We start from the raw sequence: 21,122 nt of genomic DNA, 5'->3' as shown, positions 1-21,122 counted from the left end.
CTACAAATTACGATTCAAATATATCAAGGAAAAATTCCAAATCCACCCTTCAACTTTGTAAAATTATCCAAAATTGCCCTAATTAATAGTTGAGGTCATATATACTACGATCATAATTAATAAAGAACTGTCAAAATATGTCCTTATTCACTAACAACAGAATTTTTCAACATATTAATACTGGCTACCACAATATTATTTAAAAGATTTAAAAGCTAAATATTTTGTAACTAGGTTTACTATTTTAGCATTAGGAGCTTCATGTGTAGCTTTTAGCATTAGGAGGTTCATGTGTAGCTTTGACATCACTAAGTTATGGTGGATGTGAAAATTTTATTTGGTGATGCAATAATTTAGTGTTTGAGTTTCATTTGAATATTTGAGGCTCGAGGCTGGTTAACTTGAACTTGAATTAATAGAGTTATTGTCCTTGGAGGTTTTGAGTGTTGAAAAAGACGATGTTATTCCCAACGAAGCATAACCCCTTAATTCTTCAAGCCTTGGTACATAAAGCTACTTAGTATATGTGTTGATGAGAGGTAGTAAATATCTCGTAAAATTAGATAAGGTGCACTCAAACTGCTTTAGTTAATATCACCAAAAAAAATGGAATCAAGGTAGTATAAACTATAAAGCATAGTAATGGGCCTTTGCAATCTATTGGGCCTCAGAAACTTCATTATATGGGCTTGGATAAAAATCTGGCTACTGGGCGTGGGATAATTGGGCTTATGTAAGGTAAGTTTACAAGCTCCATAGACTTTCCATAACAAGCCAATCTAACAAAACTCGTGAACAATTGAACAACACATGCAAATTTTTGCCAATCTGACAAAACTTGTGAACAATCTAAACTAAAGTTATATTAATCTGTCATGACTTGTGAACAAGCCGAGTTTTGCTCATTTGGCACACCTATACATACCGAATAACTCCCCCCCACCCCCACGCCCGTCATAACTTGTGAAGTAGAAAGGTCATTTTCTATAATGGTAAATAACAAATAATTAGGTATCATCAATTCTCTATAATACTAAATGCATCTAATTTCATACTATTAGCCAAAAAAAACTAGTATTATTCTCATTGCTACTATAAATTGTCTGATTGAATCAATTACACACCACCCAAAAGAAAAACTTTAGTCAACTACCCAATTTTTTAAAATGTGTGCACCACCCACTCCAACAACTTCCTAGATTGGGATGAACCAAAATCAAAGGAAATTTTCAACAATTAATTACTTAATGAAATATAAAGACAACTCTTCTATGATCTTTTCCTTAGATTCAAGAGGATATACCATAGTTTTCATGACGGAGAATAAGTTGTTTCGTATATGATACATCAAGACATAAGTGAGACACATATTGTGAAAGTACATACTGAATCTATAATTTATGATAAGGACTCAAAATATTAAGTTTTAAGATACATTCTGATACTTTTCTCACAATATATACTGAAAATTCATCACATATTGGATAATATGTGTCTCACATATAATTAAAAAAAAAAGAAATACTAAAAAAAATCAAAAAAATCTATGAACAAATGTTTTATAACAAGAAAACTAAGAAATATATTCCATTTGGAGACTAAAACAGCAAAAAAGAATAAAACAGAGTAGGGATAAATAAAAAGGACCTTTAATTTAGAGTGACTGACGGCGGTTCTCCGGCGCCGGCCATGGCCAGAATTCCGGCGGTATCCGTCGGAAAACTTGTAAAAATTTCTCCATTTTTCAAGCTATTTACCAACAACCTTACTAGTATATCATATCGGTGTTCTGTATTGAAGGTCTGACTAAATTCAGATTCACACATTGCAGAACTTGAAGTGATGCTTCTAACAAAATTTGGACATGTAATTAAGAATAAAAGAAATCTTAATCATTTCACCGCAATGTATATCGATTAGTATCATATTATTCAAAAGCAAGTTAAAAGAATGAGAAGATAATTATTATTTTTTGAGCTAAAACAAATTGGAGAAAAAAAAAAGTAAGATATTTAGAGTACTATGAGAATGGTAGGGGCACACAGGCTATTAGGTATTATAAAGACACGTGGGAATTGTTTAAATAATAATAATAAAGAAAGAATTTAAATTATGTGTACATAAAATTTATACTAATAGAGATTTACACTAATTAAATCATATTAACGTGATATTGTATATTAATTCACTAAAGCTTCCGCTATATGTAGGATTCGAGGAGAGAACTAACTACAAGGGTACATTATACGCAATTTTACCTTGCATATCTGAAGCTTGATATGTTAAAATTCAGTATTTTTTTTAATTATAAAAAAATTAAATAATTATTTTCAAAAAATACAGCTACAAAAAGAGTAGCATTGACTGTTTTGACTCACGTGGTGGAAATAACTGTCTGGGTAATTATTATTTTTTCTTCTTCAGTCAGATAATCTTAAATAAGTAGAACCATTTATTTTGTACTTTGTACCTATTGGTTTAAAATAGTCCACGACTTGAGCAGGGGTATGTAATTCTTAAGTTTGCCAAAATCTAATATTCTTCTATTAATGTTTAGCAGTCACTTATATTTAAAATAGATTTTTATTTTTATTTATTATTTTTTATATATTAAAAAAAAATCACGCAGTAAAACAAATATATACTAGTTAATTGGCTAATATAGCTATAGTTTGCATTAATTGTAATTCAAAACTTACTTCTAGCTATAATTACATTCTCTCTCTCCTCTCTCTCACTTTCGCCTCTCTCCCCTCTCTCTAGAATCTCGCTCGCCACTCTCCTCTTTTTCAGTCATCTCTCTCTCGCCTCTGGCCTCTCCCTGCCAGTCTCTCTCACGCTTCTCTTCTATCAATTTCTCTCTCACTTTATACAAAACACAAATGTATAGTTTGTGTTTGTATAAAGCGAGGGAGACGGGATATACAAATACATATCTCTCTGCACTATACACTTATAATTATACTAATATAAATCTTCCACTGCCTAGTTCTCTTTTGTCTTTCTCTCTCTCGCTCGATTTATATAAAACACAAATTATACAAATACAATGCATAATTTGTTTTTGTATAAAGCGAGAGTGAGATTGGATATACAAATACAAATGTTTTAACTCGATTCAATTGTATACGAATTCAAATTGTATACAAATATACAAATACAATAATTGATACATATACATAGTAGTTACATATATACAATTATTTAACCGATATATATATACAATTCACCTTTCTCCACTCTCTGCCCTCTCTCGCTCGTCTCTCTCCTCCCTCTCCCAATCTCGCTCGTCTCTCTCCTCCCTCTCCCAATCTCGCTCGTCTCTCTCCTCCCTCTCCCAATCTCGCTCGCCACTCTCCTCCTTAAACATGTAGCTACGAATTGTAATTAGCAAACTATAGCTATGAAGCATAATTAAGCTATTTTTGAGTAACTATATGCGAAAATTCCCTTCTTTTTTTCATTCCTAAATACATCGATCGAAAATAAAATCCAAATCAAGTAATATTATATATGAACCCATCGAACTCTATAGCCACATCAAAATATTAGATTCAGATACATTAAATATTTGCATCGAAAGTATTAGATTCGACACAAAACACCAATTCACATTTAAAAATTCTAACATATCAAAATAGTAGATCTGAACCTATAATCTTAAAAATGAAACGAAACTCATATAATTTAAATCTTGTATTCATGACACATCATGTCACTAGCAATATTTTGACACAATTCATTACAATTTAGTTTTTAAAACATCAGCAGACACTTGTACAAGATGAGCAAAATCATTATTTTTTTGACTTAATTGAGATTGACCACATGAATCTTCACAAGTTAGAGCTCTATCTCCAGATTGCAAAATTGAACCAATTGCTTGTGTAAATTGATCAGATCCCAATTGATTAATTGAATTTGGAATATAAGTATTGATACACAAATTGTATTGTTGGATACAAATTTGTTGACATTTATTTGGAGCCAATTTTTGGACTTTACCTAAATTTTCTTTGGCATTATTTAAACATTGATTGAGAATTGTATTTGCTAAACCTTTAAAATCATCAGAAGAACCTTTTGGATCTTTTCTAAGAGAATTTGCACATAAATTTGGATCAAGATTATTTTTGCAAATATCATCTATTTGATCTCCATTGGATTTTTTCATATAACAAAATATGAGAAGAAGAAAGAAAAAAAGACCTTTGTTTTTCATTTTTTTTTTTTGTGTATTTTGAGTAGATCTTTGTTTTTTTATATAATAAAAGTAAAATGTTGAATGGTCAACCAAATTTATAGTAAGTCCACAATGGTCAACCAAATGTAAATGCTTAGAATCCACACTTATATACTTAGAATTCTTTCTTAGAAAATGAAATGAATTTTGGGTTTTATTCGACTCTAAAAGTTAATTATAATGAAAAGATTACCTAAATCTTCGAATCTAAATCTATGTTAGAAGCTAAATTCAGACAACCTAGGCTTTGATAGAGTCGAACTTCAAACTTAAAAATTAGATTTTTCCATGCCTCAAGTCGAATTTGAAGCATTTATATATTCAAAAATTTATTAACCTTGGTTATTCTTTAAATAACGATCCTAATAACGACTATTTGTGCACTTTTGCTAAGAGAAACAATGTAAAATTAAGCCCATGTATTTCAAGCCCAAGCGCAAAACAATGTAAAATGAAGCACATGTATTTCAAGCCCAAGTCCAAAACAATCACAGGAGTAGTTTTATGGAAGCTTGAAGTCAAGTGCGTTCAAAAGTCTTTTCTTCGTTCTTAAATTTCTTATCAAATTATATTATACCATACAAATTAAAACAATCGAATAATATCTTCTTCTGTTTTCAAATGTACATTTGTTAGCCCAACAAACTTAAATATTGTTATCTTCATTACTATATTTTCTTTACTTACTATTTTGGATATACGTTACTAAATCTAAGGGTTCATTCAAATACAATCTTTCTCTGCCTTCACAAGGTACAAGTAAAAGGCCCCGTACACATACACCACAATCTTCAGACCTCATTTATAAAATTTCACTGATATGTCGTTGTTGTACAAAGCATTAACTCAAGATACTTAAAAACTGAATACAATTTATTTATTTTTTCTTTGTGGAACAAAGTACTTAATACTATTTGTTTGATGATTGAAAGTCTAATCAAGTTACAAAAAGAGAGACATTATATATTATTAACAAGAAAACTCTCCTTGTGGGCTGTTTCCTAAAGAACATATATATTATGTAGACAAAGGAATTGAGAAAATATAGATATCTTGTACATTCATGTAAACATATTATAACAATATTCTTTAAGCTTCTAGTACAATGAATCTACTATCAATTTTGAGTTGTTTTTTTTTGGTGAACATTCATATAAAAGATCTTTAATTTTTCCTTTTTGAGGAAAAAAAAAAAAACCGTTTGAACTTTTATGTACAATGAATCTAACATGCCACCATTCCCCTCATGGTTCACATTTTCCATTCGTACTATTCTTCTTCTTTCACAACTTGTTATTTGGATTCACTGACTCAATTAATTTTGATCAATATTAAATGATTACGTAATTTATATATTATTTTATAATATATTATGTTATATTATATCATATCATGCCATTTGATAAATACGATACTAATTGTATTGATTTCTGTAGTTTCGTAATTACTGTCACACATCAACAATAGGAAGAAGATGGATCTTATACTATTAAAAAAATCCCTATCTTTCCACCGAAATTTTTAATTGAAAAATGTTCAATGATTATTTCTTCCAAGATATTTTGATAGAATCGGTGAGAAAAGAAAAAATAGCAATGTTTTCATATGGAAAAATTAGGAAGTTTGTCACTATTTCAATGAAGGATATGTTTTCTCATGCATTTTTCAAGTGAGCTGGTTTAGTGGGATATGACTGGAAAAATCATGTTCTATAACATAATTTTTTAAATTTGATTTCCGACGGGAAATGCTTTGCTTCTAGTAGTGTTAGTAGTTGATTCGATTGGAACTTTCAACTTGTCAGTGAAGATTTGATTTCCAGCATTATAATCTCTTTTCCTCATTTTTCTTTCCCCTACCCCAATTATTTTATTCTTTAAAAAGAATGGAGAATAAACTTACAATATTACAAAAAAAAATAAGATGCATGCATGATAGATATTATAAACAAAAAAGATAGAATCAAGGATATAATTTGATCATTATATAATAAGTAAAGATAAAATGGGAAAAAAGAATATGTAAAAATGTGATTCACACCGATTGGTTGTTGCATAAAGGAACATATATTTCTTATCATTTCATAATAACATATATATTTGACAATATAATACAGTAAAATTAAAATAAACGTTTAAAATAACAATAAGATCACTCAAAATAATCGATCTAAACAAGCCGTAATGAGTAATCACACCTTCTAACAAAATGTTCTTTCATACTCAAAACTCGTATTTCAAATAATTAAGTACCCTTACGTGTGTTGAACCTAGACCTTGTGATTAATTAATTTAATAATCATGCAAATATATGTACATGTGTACACCTTACAACCACAAGTGCTTAAAGTTTACTTACACCACCAATAAAATCTATATATAGGGCCACTTTCTTAATTGCATATATCATAATTGTCAATATTACAAATAATAGAATTAAATGTAAAATAAAGAAGAAAATTAATTGCATATTAAAGAAGAAAGAACCAATGTAGGTCCTATATGTTTCCAAATAAAAGGAAATAACAACTAATCTAATACTGTAAATTTATATTGATCTTTATTGAAAAATAAATAAATCAAAATCTAGGTGTCTGTCTTTTTCAATCATATTGTGTGTCAAAACAATGAACGTAAAAACGAAATGAATTTTACGTGGTACGAATTTAGTAAGTTTATTTTATTTGATTCAGATTAGATTGACAATCATTGTCATTTCACTTTAAACATGCTAAGATGACTAATTCCTCATGTAATATAATGTCAAAATTTTCAAAATTAGTGATCATGATGTTGATTTAGCTTATCTTTTCTATTATTCACTATAGGAAAAATGTGAATTACATGGGATTTTTCTAGGGATTAGTATGAAAATCCGCATGATACTTATTTTCCTGCAAATTTTCATACTAATCCCAGAAAAATCCCCATATAATTCACCATTTTCTTATAGTGATTAAACTATATGTATAGTTATTGAAGTAATGGTTATTAAAATATAGTTTGACTCTCAAAAAATAAAACATAATAAATATTATAAAATGAAAAAAGTAATAAATAAAAATTATTAAATTCACGTAAATACCAACACTATAACTTTGTCTAACCCAGAGTCAAATCCAACTTTATGGGTGCATGCATTTAGCTAACAAAACAATTAAGAGCATACTTTTCTGCCTAGTTAGTTGTTCTGCTGTCTTTAGTACTTATTAAATAGAGTTTACGTTTTTTTGCATTGACAATTTAAAAGACATTTTAATTAAATTAGTTTTAAGATAATTATAAAGAAAAATCATGCTAAACGATAACTGATAACCTGATAAAAGATAACTAATTTGTACTAATCACATATAAAATTTACTGTATATCGTTATTAGTACTGTAAGTTTGGGTACCACACCAAAAGTATGTGATTTCTACATTTTTAATTAATTAGATATTTGTTGTTCGAGTCCCGAACTCTGGTAGGTAAGAGTCTTATGCACATAAATTCAAATTAATTAAGATGCTATATATATATAGCGTCTTAATTAATTTGAATTTATGCGTATAAGACTTTTTTGCGCATATATATATATATATATATATATATATATATATATATATATATATATATATATATATATGCGCAAAAAAGAGAATTAACTTTTATTTCACATGTACATATATATGTACTAACTAGGCATTCAAATTGGTCAAACACATATAACGGATATATCAGAAAATCTATAGATACATAGCGTACAGATATATCCGAGAGTAAAGGAATGTATTTGAAAGGGGATTGGGATGTATCCAAGAGAGGATAAGGATGAATCCGAGAAGATATTTTTGTATTTTCTTTAAAATGGTAGGAAATCTACGGATACATAGCCCACGGATATATCTGAGAGTAAAGGGATGTATTCGAAAGGGGATAAGAATGCATCTAAGAGAGGATTGGGATGTATCCGAAAGAAATTTTTGTATTTTTTTTAAATGGTAGGAAATTTTAGAGATTATGATAAAATAAAATGTGTATTTAAGTAATTTTTTTAAATTAAAATATGCAATATGTAAATTCAAATTTAATTATATCCCAATATAGATATCAAATTTCGTTTGGAAAAAGAAAGAGACTAGGCCTTATTCAAAGAATCTAACACAAGTGGTAGTGGAATATGATTAAAATATCTCAATTTTTAATTAGAAATCTCGAGTTTAAATTTCTATTTAGGAGCACCATCCATAAATAAATTATGTAAATTTAAATTTAATCATATTTCAATATTAATATCAAATATCAAGTACGAAAAAAAAAAAAAAAAAAGAGAGAGTAGCACCCTATGGAAATTAAAGGGAGGAAAACTTGTCTATATACAGATGAATTATCAGTAGCCCACAGAAATTCTCCTTTCTTGGGGAGACACAATTTTAGAAGTCGAGGCTTTGTTTTTCGACATTATAAGAAAATAAAAAATTAGCTATAAAATTTAAATGATTATTTGTAAGAGTCCTGATTAAATTTGAATTGTGTACTGTAGAGCTCGTTTGAAGATAAAGCTCCTAATATAATTTTCTTCATATTCAGAGCTTGAACTTGAGACATCTATTTAAGAATGGAACAGTCTACCAGTGCACCACATGTTGGTGCTATTTTCTTATTTTCTAATGGTGCAATGTATTTAAAAGGTAATTATAAACACTACTTGTTGTGTACTCTCTCTATATGTTAATGATGAATTTAGTGACCCCATTTTCCACTCAATACTTGAAAGACAAACAAAAATTATGGTCGTTTATTACAAAGTGAATTATATTATTTCAAAACAAGTAACGGTATCGTTACATTATAATAAAAATAGCTTTTAGTGATTATAAATATGAATATTAATTAATATCAACCATATTGCGTCTAATGAAATTAAACATTTGTGTTTAGTACGTGATCTTCATTAGTAAAGAATAGTTCAACGTCAAATTAATAAAATTATTACTTGTAATTTACCCTGGTTTTGCTAAACCATATGGAAAAGCTAGCTAGTTGAATAAAATATAATTGACCATATATAGATATTTATAATATATGCATAAAAAATTAAGACAATACCAGTGGCGGCAAATGGTTGCAAATGGTTACAACTAATTAATATATTACTATAAATTCGATTAATTTTATCTTTAATTAAACGTTAAAACTATGGATATAATTACCCAAAAGTTAACGCTTATCAAACAAACATTCAAATGTAAATCTTTTCACTCAGGTTCGTGATCTAGTGGTCAATTGCGTGAATAACTTTAAATCTTAGTAAAACCATAATTATAAATGTTTTTTTCACTCGATTTCTTTGCTGATGAAGGAGAGTCTTGACGTAACTGATAAGATTATCATCGTGTGAGGATTCGAATCGTAAAAATAGCTTCTTGCAACAAAAAAGAAGAATAGCAAAACCGCATATATTGAACTCTTGTGATTATACTCTTGTGATTATGCTCTTTTCAAAATCAAAGATAACGAGAGCTTAATACAACCAACGAACATAATTTTTTTTCCAGTAAATTCTGATTCCCCATATATTCTCTGATGAAATTAATTCAAACAAAGTTTCCTTATAACTACTCTATTCAATGCACCATGAAAATTAGTAGGTAACTAAAATCCTCCATTTGTTTTTTCTTATTAGAACTCACACCTTTTGCTCCCAACAATAAATAAATAAATAAATATATATATTGTCGATGTAAACAATAATTCAAAGTTTAATGTATGTATACGTTAAGCTGTGGATTTGAGTATGAACTATAAAACATACACAAAGACAAATTTAAGAATTAAGATTTATGAATTCAATTAATAAGATTCTTAACATTAAACTTATTACATTTTTAAAGTTATAAGCTTATATCTATTGTTTATTAGAACCTTCTATATTTTCATTGATGATATTGAATTTAGATGAACACCCGATAACCGTACTCTACTTCCACCCCTAAACAAACAAGTATACAACCAAAAGAACTAAACTATAACTTCCTATGAAATGTATTCATTAAAAGTTATCCAAATCGCTACTTAAAGTGATAACTTTTCGTTAGAAATCTCATATTTTTTACGACCTTCTATCAGAAATTTCATATATCAGATTTACACCAATTGAAACATTTCATAAAAAAAAAAAAAAACTATATTTCTAAATTCTAATAACAAACATTCTAACAAAAATGTCCGTCAGAAATTCACGTACTATATAAAAAGAAATACAAAAAAATCTAGTACTAATATTTATGTCAAATACGACTTTCTATCATAAATTTCATATATTTCTGTCAGAATTAATTACACCAATTGGTACATTCCATCGAAAATCTCATATTTCTAACAAACATTCTGACAAAAACGTCAAATTCACATTTTTACCACTACTACATAAAAACAAAAAAATTCTGGAAAAATCGAAATTATATTAATCCGTTCTATTGGCATTCACAGTAAATAAACAAGTTTTACAAAGAAGTAATAGGCACATTATAATTAGGTAATTGAGAAGGAGTAAAAGCTAAAAAAACAAGTAAAATTAAAAGCAAAACTGGAACGCACAGTAGCATTAGCGGCGGTGGTGGTAACGGCGGTAGAATTAACGGCAACACCAAAAGCGTTATCGTTAAAATCACCATGACGAAAATAGCCCTAGATGAACTCAAATTCTTCAACATCAAATTTGTTGAAATTGATTTATCATCAAATGGATCAATTTTGCACATCATCATCTTCATTCATTTGAAAATATATAAAATGTAAGTAATTTAATAAAATGTTTGATTTATATAGGAAACAAAAAGTATGTGTAGGGGTATTAAGGGGATGAATGGGTATAAATGAAGAAGATGAAAGGAAAGAAAAAAGTGAGGAGAATATGTACGAAGATTTTGGGGTGTGTGGGGTGTGGGGGTGGGGTCTAGGTGGTAGGGGAAGGCGAAACATATACAAATTCAGAATTTAAAATTTACGTGTTTCATATATACTAATAATAACAATAATATATTTTAAGTATAATTTCATAAATGAAGTTTGAATATACAGAGATTTGAAGTCTTATACGATTTTGTTTTTGATACATCACCAACTTAAAATTAAAGGAAAATTTTATGAGTTCGATATTAATATTAAATTTATAATATATATATTTTTAAAAATAAACATTCATATTTGTAATTTTAATATTTTCTTCGTTTTAATTTATTTGATGTACTTTAATTTGGGGTAAGGTTTAGAAAATAAAGATTCTTTGATTTAAAGATATTATTAAATGTATCAGGAATATCATTTAATTTTCTGATCTTAAATATATCCTGTGTAAAATTGAAATTAAAAATTACTAAAATAAGAATGAATCATTTTTTTTGAAAAGGATAAAAATAAGTTAGGTTTAATAAATTCAAACGAAATATTTTTTTCATAAAAAGTACTAGATTCAGATGAATTCAACGTCGAAAAAATATCAATATCGGTCTTTAAGAGTCATAGTCAAACCGACACGTCACCTCACCAACCACAAACGTAATGTCAAAATTTTGGGTTGGATACATCGTACAGGAGGGTATATTAGTAAATTAAAAAAAATAGATGGATATGAATGGTACTGCCGTTTGTTTGAGATTTTTCCAAAAATTGAACTAAGGATAAATTTTCCATATTTTTCGCGTTATAACTTGACTAATTTGAATTTTATATCGTATGAAATTTATATTTAGAAGAAATATTTTCTATTTCTAAAATTTTATATTTAAAACTTGATATTGAAACCTTCTAAACCATATTTCTTTATGGTCGAAAGTTGAACTTTATGTAGGCCAAATTTTAGTATCGAGACCTCAAATGCCAATAAAAAAAAATTAGGTTGAGAATAATAATACAAGAAGATTATCATATATTTAAAAAAGCTTTATTCAATAGTGTAATTATCCTTCTCTTACTCAACAAACAAAATGTTGGTGTGATGCAATAGCGGAACTGTGTCATTCTTAAATCAAAGGTTTTGGATTTAAGCTTTGGTTATAAAAAATTTTTTTGTTGAAAGCACTATCCCGAATGAACACTGCAAATTGCAATGCACGACTCAGATTTAATCAAAGATGAAAAATTTAAAAAGTAAATAAAAAATGAGAAGATCTTTAGTTAAAGTTTCTTGCAAAACTCAAAAAGAATACAATGTTTCCAATTTCTAATTAGAATGTTCCAGAATACGTTTGAATATTTTTTTAGTTAAGTTATTATTCTTGAATTGATATAAAATGGAAAGATTATCAGTATGATAGACATTCTTGAATTAATGGTAGATGATATTTTCTATAAGGGGAATGAAATTATTTAAAACGTTTTTACTATTTAGTGCATAATAATAAAAAAATGGTTGAATGTGATTAGTCAATTTTATCTTTTACATTATGTTTAAGTTTCACATTGTGCTAATTAAAAATGCATTGATACTAATTAATTACGTAATTCATCCACCATTTAAATTGAGTTCCGTTTGGATTACAATTTACAAAAAGATATTATTTGTTTTGTTTAAGAAAACAAAAATATTTTCTTACTAAAGAAGAAAAAGGGAAATACTTTAAATTAATAATTACTTTCATAATTATGTGAAATTTTGTGTAAGCTTTTTTTTGTAGCATATTTGTTTATGAGGTAATATAATGAAGTTATTTACTGAAAAATATAATAACCAAGATCTTCACAAAAATTAGTTAATGACATCTTTTTGGGCTTATGTAAATATTTAATTGTCATCTAATTAACTTCATTATGTGATAGTGGCATATATCTACCATCTATCGCAAACTCGGTTATTTTTTTCTATTGTCATACTATGTATTATTTTGGAAAGTCACGTTTTTTTTCTTGATTTTAATTATCTTTAATAAAGAAAGTGACTTTCTGAGATGACAATTGTTAATTGAGTGACTATATGAAAAATATCTCATACTAGACGTACAATTTAAGAAAAAATATCTTCACTTAAGTACGTAGGTACATTTCCTTAATCAATTAATTAACCAGTAATTAATAGAATGCTGATGGTGATATAGTGATAACTTCAAAACAAAAGACAATTAAGCTAAATTATGATTGATGACTAAAACCAAGAATCTCTGTATCTGGTCATCTAATTTTCTACTAAAACCTTCAATTTAAAAGCTAATTAATTAATTAATTACCATTGGCCTTTATTATTATTGGTGGTATTAATTATTTTATTTTCTGGAAAAAAAAATATTACCCTCTTGCTAATAAAGGACTTAATGAAATGATAAATGTAAGATGTCAAAATATTATTCCACATGCAAGTTGAGTAATTTTAAAAAAGGATTTTTTTTTTTACTTGTATTTAATTCTCCACTTGTTTAGGTTAGAGAAACATGGACTATCACATGTGTATCGATCGATAAGCAATCGATTTAGAATCACATGTCATATGATATGTAGTATCTATTATTCATGTACTATCAGAAATAGACGTAAAAATATTTATAATCTTGATTATCACAAAAGCATTTGTATGTAGTTGCTATAAACACTAAGCTTTTTTCGGTATCATCTTTTTCATGTTACGATAAATTCAATATTCGAGTCGTAACTCAATTGGTTGACTGACTAAACTCTCACCTTGTTCGTGTGAATTTGATTCCGCACCTTGTACTTCATATAGTCCAATTATTTTTAAAAAAAAAAGTTTTTACAAGAATTTCTTATTCTAGGTAAAAAAAAATTACATTATCTAAATAAGGTAAATTCCTAAACTTTGGTCTACACAAAATATATTTATATTTAATGTGAATATTCTAAATAGCATAAATTCTTAAACATAATATTTTCAAAAATCTCACCATTTAACTCATTTTGGATATTTGTTTATTTAAATTTGGAATCTCCCATTTGTAGATTAATTGAATATGTACTTTTCATGTTGCAATTACGTACACAAATTGATGAAAAGTAAAAAAAAAAAGTTGTTATTCTTTGGAACAACTAATTTAATCATATGGAGCACTTTAAAAATTACAAGCAATAAAGTTGAATCATCAACAAACATAAAAAACGATAGATACTTTGTATTATTACATGAATTTAGACAATTTATGTCGAACAACGTTATGAAGAAACATTATGGAAATACTGACAATCTTAATATATGTTGATAAAAAGGATCTATCTTTTAAAAAAGAATTTTTTTTTTACTTTTTCAAGTAGTTAATTGAAAGCTTTAAGAGGAATTATTTTAGTACTCATTTGTGACACTTTTGACGGAAGACGATAGGATGAGGGCAGGTTAATAAACGTATGTGATATTGTTATGAACGGACCAGGGCCAATATGGGCAAAATACCGAATTAAGAAACTATGTTTGGGATCCGGGTTGATAAATACGACTTGGGAGAGCAAATTGGACTTATGCAAAATGTTGAGAAAAATGTCTAGTCCTCTCATCCCCTTTCTATGACTTCTGCTTCTCATCCCCTTTCTTCTACTTGTGTTCTTCAATTTCCATTTAATTCTTAAATTTCTTTGTAATTTCAATTACGAGTTGATGAAATAGATTTGTCAATTGTTTGAATTTGAATTGAGTTGGTCTTGTTATTGGGTTTGTTACCGATATTCTAGACAAAAAGAATAATATTGTGCCATGAGCTTTGTTTTGAAAATTGAAGCCCTACAATAGTTTGTGAATGAGAAAAATGGTCTCTTCATGACCTTTTGAGCTAATTTTTTATATTTATATCCAATATTCATTAATTTTTATTATAATAACAGAGTCAGACTCGTTTCATTTCTTGATTTATCCGCTATTGAATCTAATACATGAACACCCTCATGCACAAAATTAATTTAGACACTATTGCACGTGCAATAATTGGTATTATTGCACAAACTAATTTGGACAGTCCCACACGAATATATACACAAGGTTGGTATAAATATCACCTACATATGTTGATTTTGTTCTTAATGTGGAAAAGGCCTAGCTTGAAATGATAAAAAAATCACACCATATTTGGTACAAATTAAACATCACAAATCACCATAGTCGAAATCAGAATTTTTAGTTTATAAATTCTAAATCATAATTTTTTATTTACTAAGTTATTCTAAAAAACTTATTAATTTATACATATCAAATATTTTTTTCTCCAATATAAATATAAATTTTAAGCCAAAATCACTGAATTTTACCGAATCCATAACAAAAACGATGACTTGGCCCCAGGGACATAGCCACACATAGTTCAGTATGTCTAGTCAGACCCCTTCGTCAAAAAATTATAATATGTATGTATATTAAATCTGGACTTTCTTAACAAAATTTCCGACATCGTTTCGATTTGGCCCCTACAAACTAGGAGCATGAATGGTGTTATTTATAGTCAAACTCCATGACAAAAATGGGAGATGAATATTGAGACAACGTAGGACCTTTGGTATCCTCGATTTTGAGAATGTACTTTTTCCCCTCTACCATATTTCAGACCAGACATTTGATTCATTGAAATAAGACATATCTTTAATTTTAGCTAATATCATCAATTGATACATTGACCCAAAATTACTCTATCAAAATACAAGTAGGACAATAATTTGACTTATAAATAAGTACGTGTACTAACTTTTTAGCTCCATTAAGATACTATAGATGATATTTTCAAATTAAAAGTAGATAATAAATGTTGATATTACAAGACGTATCAGTTTATGCAACACTTTTTGAATTTTAAGAGTCAGATGTGTTTTCATTTATTACTCTCTCCGTCATTTTTATGTGTTATTTTTTGAATTTTGAGTGCCAAAAGAGTTTTTATTTGATTTGTAACTGTTCATATGTTTTTTAATAGATATTTCGTATTATTAATCATTATAGCTTACCATGCTTGTTAGTAGTTATTCCAAATATGTAAGTTTACTTTTAGAAATCTAAGATTTTTTTGTTCGAATTCCTAATCAAAATTAAAAAAATTTACTCACACAATATATGTTGTGTTGTATAAATTGAGATAAGAAAAGTATGATTTTAATTAATTTTCATACTTAAATTTATATTTTGTATCAAAATTCATGAATTTAGATGAACGCGATACTATAATCTTTTTACGTTTCTTTGGATTTTTGTTGTCATTGGCGTTGGCGGGTTTGGCATATTGCAAAACTTTAGATCTTAAGGTTAAATATTTGACTATGTAAGGTAGAAAGCAAAAATGATTATGTCTTTGGAAAATGTATAATGTGGAAATGTGGTTTTACTTTGTTGAAAATTATGTTTGACATATATTCATATCATTATCTAACTGTTTTAATAAAGGTTTTAATTTTAATTATTTAAATCCAGATTTCAATCGTTAACATCATTAAAGATTTTAAAAATAATAGTTCACAAATTCTTTTAATTTACTATTATCGACATTCTCCACCATTATCAACTATCATTGTCGTTTCTCATCATTATCAACTATTACCATTCAGTACCATTGACGACTTCACGTTCATGAATTTCAATTATTTAAAATTTAAATGTGCATTCAGATATATATATATTTCGATCGTAATGCATATTTAATATTTATGTGTTTTCAAATTCATATGTATCTCAATAAAAACAAATAAGATATAAAGATATTAGAGGACGAGTTGGTTGAATTTAAGAGAATCAAAATGAACTAAATTAATAAATAAATTTTGAATCATTAACTCGCCCAAATATTATTTGGGCCTACATGAATTTGATCAAAATGGGCTTTATAAGGGATTATAGCCCAATAGTACTTCTTTTACATTGTATCTTTCATAAAATCATACATCTATTCTCAAATAATTTATTGTGGTGTTATTTTAAAATATTAATCAACTGTTAATACTCTGTGAATTTATTAATTTATTTCATTTAATCTGTTTAAATTCAGTTCAATCCATTCATTTTGATTAGAGCTAACATAAAATTCCAAAAATCGTACTATCGAATCGAACCAAAATTTTTAGTAATTTGGTATTCGGTAATTGGACATTCGGGAGTAAAATTTTAGAATTATGGTATTCGGATTTGGGTTTGGTATGAGACATTAGTACCATTTGGTAATTCTCGAATACAAAATTATTTACTTAATAAAGATCATGTATCAACATGTCCATTACTCATTAGTACAAGTTCAGAGAAGAAAGTTAAAGAATGAACATAAACAACCCTAATACATATCTTTTAGTTGTATCAATCTGCTTTTCTTGATGTCTTTTTACTTATGGATCTTCTATTATAACGTGTCTCAACATAAAAAAAATTAGAAATGATTGGAAAAAATAGTATTAACTTTGTAATACAATCGGCTACAACTTCAATACGGTATTAAAATACCATATCAAACCCAAATTTAATTTACCGATTACCAAATTATCGAACGAAATTTAAAATTTTAATAGTTGATAGCTACTTTTAATAGCCAATTACCAAATTACCGAACTTGAAAGTTAAACTATATATGATTCTTTTTTTCTTTTTTCACACATTACTAAAAGCTTTATCTTCAAAATCTGAATGTCCATTTCGTTTGGCCCTTGCGTCTGAAAAAATCACAAAAAGAAAATCAAATTAGAATTAAGCTTTAGTGAAATACCATAATTTCTGCTGAAAATTATATTGTTTGAGGGGCTTTTTAGTTTCAAAAAAAAAAAAAAAACTGGTTTTTGACTAAAGTTGAGTAACCACCATTTGTCAAATTAAGTAATTAACCCTATTTATCTATAATCTAAAATCTATATATGTATATACTTATTTCTGCACAAATATAAAAAATTTATTAAAATTTCACATGCATTTTTTCTTTGGAGTCTTAGTTTTCAATTTATGGAGTATAGTATAACAACACATTTAAATGCCCGTTTGATCATGTATAATTCTTACTTTTTATTTTTGGAATTTTATTCCAAAATCATGTCTGGACATAGAATTACTATAGTTTTTAGAACTTCAAAAAATTTCAAATACTTGTTTTCACATTCTTCACTCCAAAATTACTCTTTTCGACATGTTCAAACACAACTTCAATTTCAAAATATAAGTTTTTACATTTTTTTACCAAATACCCCCTTTTGTTTTTTTTTATCTTTCAAATTTCACATTTTTTATGTCCAAACGACCATAGAGACTAATATATATATACCTGAAAATGCAAGCTATGAAAAACCTTGTCTCCAAAAGATTTAAAGGATGATGCATTTAGCAAAATTAATCCATCTTCCTCTAAACTTGCAAATACTTGTGAAATTGGAAAATCATTTTCTTGAGTTATTGAAATTTGTACCAAAACTTGTCCATTACTTAGTTGACTTGCACAAATTGATGTTGTTGAAGAATTAGAAGAAGTTCCACCCATAATTAATTTTCTCTTATTGTCATCAATTTGGAGTAATGAATAATTTGATTTCTTTGATAAAAGCAAATCCTTTGTTTTGCTTAGCCTCTCTATTTCTTTCTTCAACTCTGGTATGTATTCTTGTACATATGATACTGTTGCTGGAAAGCTTAATTTTTTCTGTAATTAAAAAAAAAAAAAGGGACATATATAGGTTAAATAAATTATATGGATAAAAAGAATATGTATGCACATCTAATAGTATTAATAAATTAAAAGTGAATATTAATTACATCAAAGTTGAGGTAGATGTTAATTAATTCTGGTCGAGAGACGGATTAGGGATCTGAAGTTTATTAGTTCAGGATTCTAGCCCTTTTTAGATGTTATTAGGTCAAGGCAAATAATGCATACCTTTAACTGTTCAACCTACTCTACAACAGAATTTAGAATTAAATGACTCAAAATGAGTGTGATTTTATTATATACTTCATTTCCGTCATGTAAAGTAGAATTGAAAGTAATGAATTCAGTTAAACTAATAAAATTCATCCAAGATAATCTTCCAACTTTTGGAAGTTAGAACAACCCCCCTCCCACCCACCCCCTTATCCACCCTAGGCAAGAAGCAGTAGTTTGTTGTATAAAATTACTTTGTTATATGGATATCTTATTTTACTATAATAAGTTGTAAGATTTCTTTGGTGAATTGAAGAGGGGCCTTTTACCATTAAGATGTATAATGAAATAGATGATATCCTTTTATCTTTAAAGTTTCGAATTCTAATTCTGAAAATTAAAAAAATCTTAATAAGGAACGTTTGTGAAAAATTGCACAAATAACCATCTTAAAAGATAGCCATCATTACAAAAATTTTAAACTTGTCCGCCTTACGATTAAACTTCAAACCTTAGATCTGAAGTTTCAAAAATCGACACAAAGGTATGAATTAATCTAGCTAAACCTTAAATAGCGTCTCAAAAAGTGAATACCTAGTGCTATTTGAGCATTATTCACATAAATGGACCTTACACAAAGGGCATCTTGATTAATCGAATCAATAAATTTTATATGAAACGTCTAAAAAAAAAAAAACTTTGTAAAGTTGTACCTTTTGATGTTTATTAGTAGGAGGAAGCAAAGAACGAAGACTTGAATAAAGAAAATTCATCTTCTTCCTTCTATTACGTTCACTTGCATTATGATTTAGCTTCTTCTCCATTAATGACCTTTCTACCCCTAATTCATCAACATCAAACTCACTTTCTTTCAAACATTGTTGTTGATGATGATGAGATAAAGGTAAATCAATAGTATTATCGACACGTAAACCTTCAAACAACTTGTTAGTCTGATCGGTTTGGAACTGAGGCATAGTTATTGTTGTCGTATTTTTTTGGTAATCATCATAGCTAAGTGGTTCTTCAAAGGACCATCCAATACTATTCATAGTTGGAAAAATATTAGAAGAGGAAAAAGCTAGCATTTTTTTTTAAAGGAGAAATGATTTTATTGAGAGATTGACTATCTTGAGTATTTATACAATTTGTTGTAACCGTACATATAATTTTTGTTGAATTTAATAGTTTGGTTTTTATTTTAATCTAAGAATTACAATTTCCAAGAATTACAATTAATGAGATAGTTGAACTTTTGATCCATCAATTATTAGTAAACTATGATTTTGGTACTTGTAATATTGTTTTAAGCTTATCTAACCTTGAAATAACTAAAATGTGTATTTTGATCCCTTTATAAAAAAATATACTTTGATATTTAGACTTCTTTTAGAACTATATATATTGTCTTGATATATGGATTTACAAGAAAAATTGATAATTGAATGGTTTAACGCTTAAAAGTCATTAAATTTGTGAAGATTTACCGTCAGAGGAATCAAAAGCGTACATATCAATTAATTAAAGGTTAAATTTTCTTAACAAAATATTATAAGGATTAAAAACAAAATTTATCAATATTTGAGGGATTAAAAAGGCTAATTTCCTTAATTTATTCATTGTTGAAAAAATTAGTTAAAATAAACATAATGCTTTGGTGCGTTTGGTGTAACCTTAATTACTTAATTTACGATCTTATCTTGGATGCACATAAATAAAAATGGAATCTTGCTCAGACTTGGGTAAACTACATAGATATAATATATTTTCTATTTATTTATAACAACATATTCAGTGTAATTTAAGGGTCTGAAAAAAGTGGTCGTGTGTAGACAGTCCTAACTCTCATCCCTTTCTTGTGAAAGTAGTGAAGTTATTTCTGTTAGATTGTCAGTTTAAGTAAAACATATAAAATCATGTATGAAAAAAAAATACAATAATAAAAAAGTCACAACAAAAATAATTGATAAAAAAAATATATATCAACAACAAATAATATTTTGATAAATAGAGTAAGATATATATTAAACTGATGAATACTTCTTATTGTATTAAATACAAAGTTTAAGATAATACTATGACCTGGATCTTATTTTAGTAGT

The 21,122-nt window shown here is 27.4% G+C and overlaps 1 protein-coding gene across 1 annotated transcript; it reads right to left on the bottom strand.

Moving 5' to 3' along the window:
* Window positions 1-17,737: 17,737 nt before the first annotated feature.
* Window positions 17,738-20,108, bottom strand: LOC125806874 (transcription factor bHLH100-like). Its single transcript, XM_049486632.1, has 3 exons — window positions 19,734-20,108; window positions 18,430-18,801; window positions 17,738-17,830 (listed from the first exon to the last, which is right to left on the bottom strand). The coding sequence occupies exons 1-3, from the start codon at window positions 20,106-20,108 to the stop codon at window positions 17,738-17,740; spliced, it is 840 nt and encodes a 279-aa protein (XP_049342589.1).
* Between the last annotated feature and the right edge of the window lie 1,014 nt (window positions 20,109-21,122).

Source organism: Solanum verrucosum, unplaced genomic scaffold (genome assembly GCF_900185275.1).
Source record: "Solanum verrucosum unplaced genomic scaffold, falcon-dt-bn FXZP01000196.1, whole genome shotgun sequence".
Taxonomy (NCBI): Eukaryota; Viridiplantae; Streptophyta; class Magnoliopsida; order Solanales; family Solanaceae; genus Solanum; species Solanum verrucosum.
This window is presented reverse-complemented; position numbering and strand designations above follow the sequence as displayed.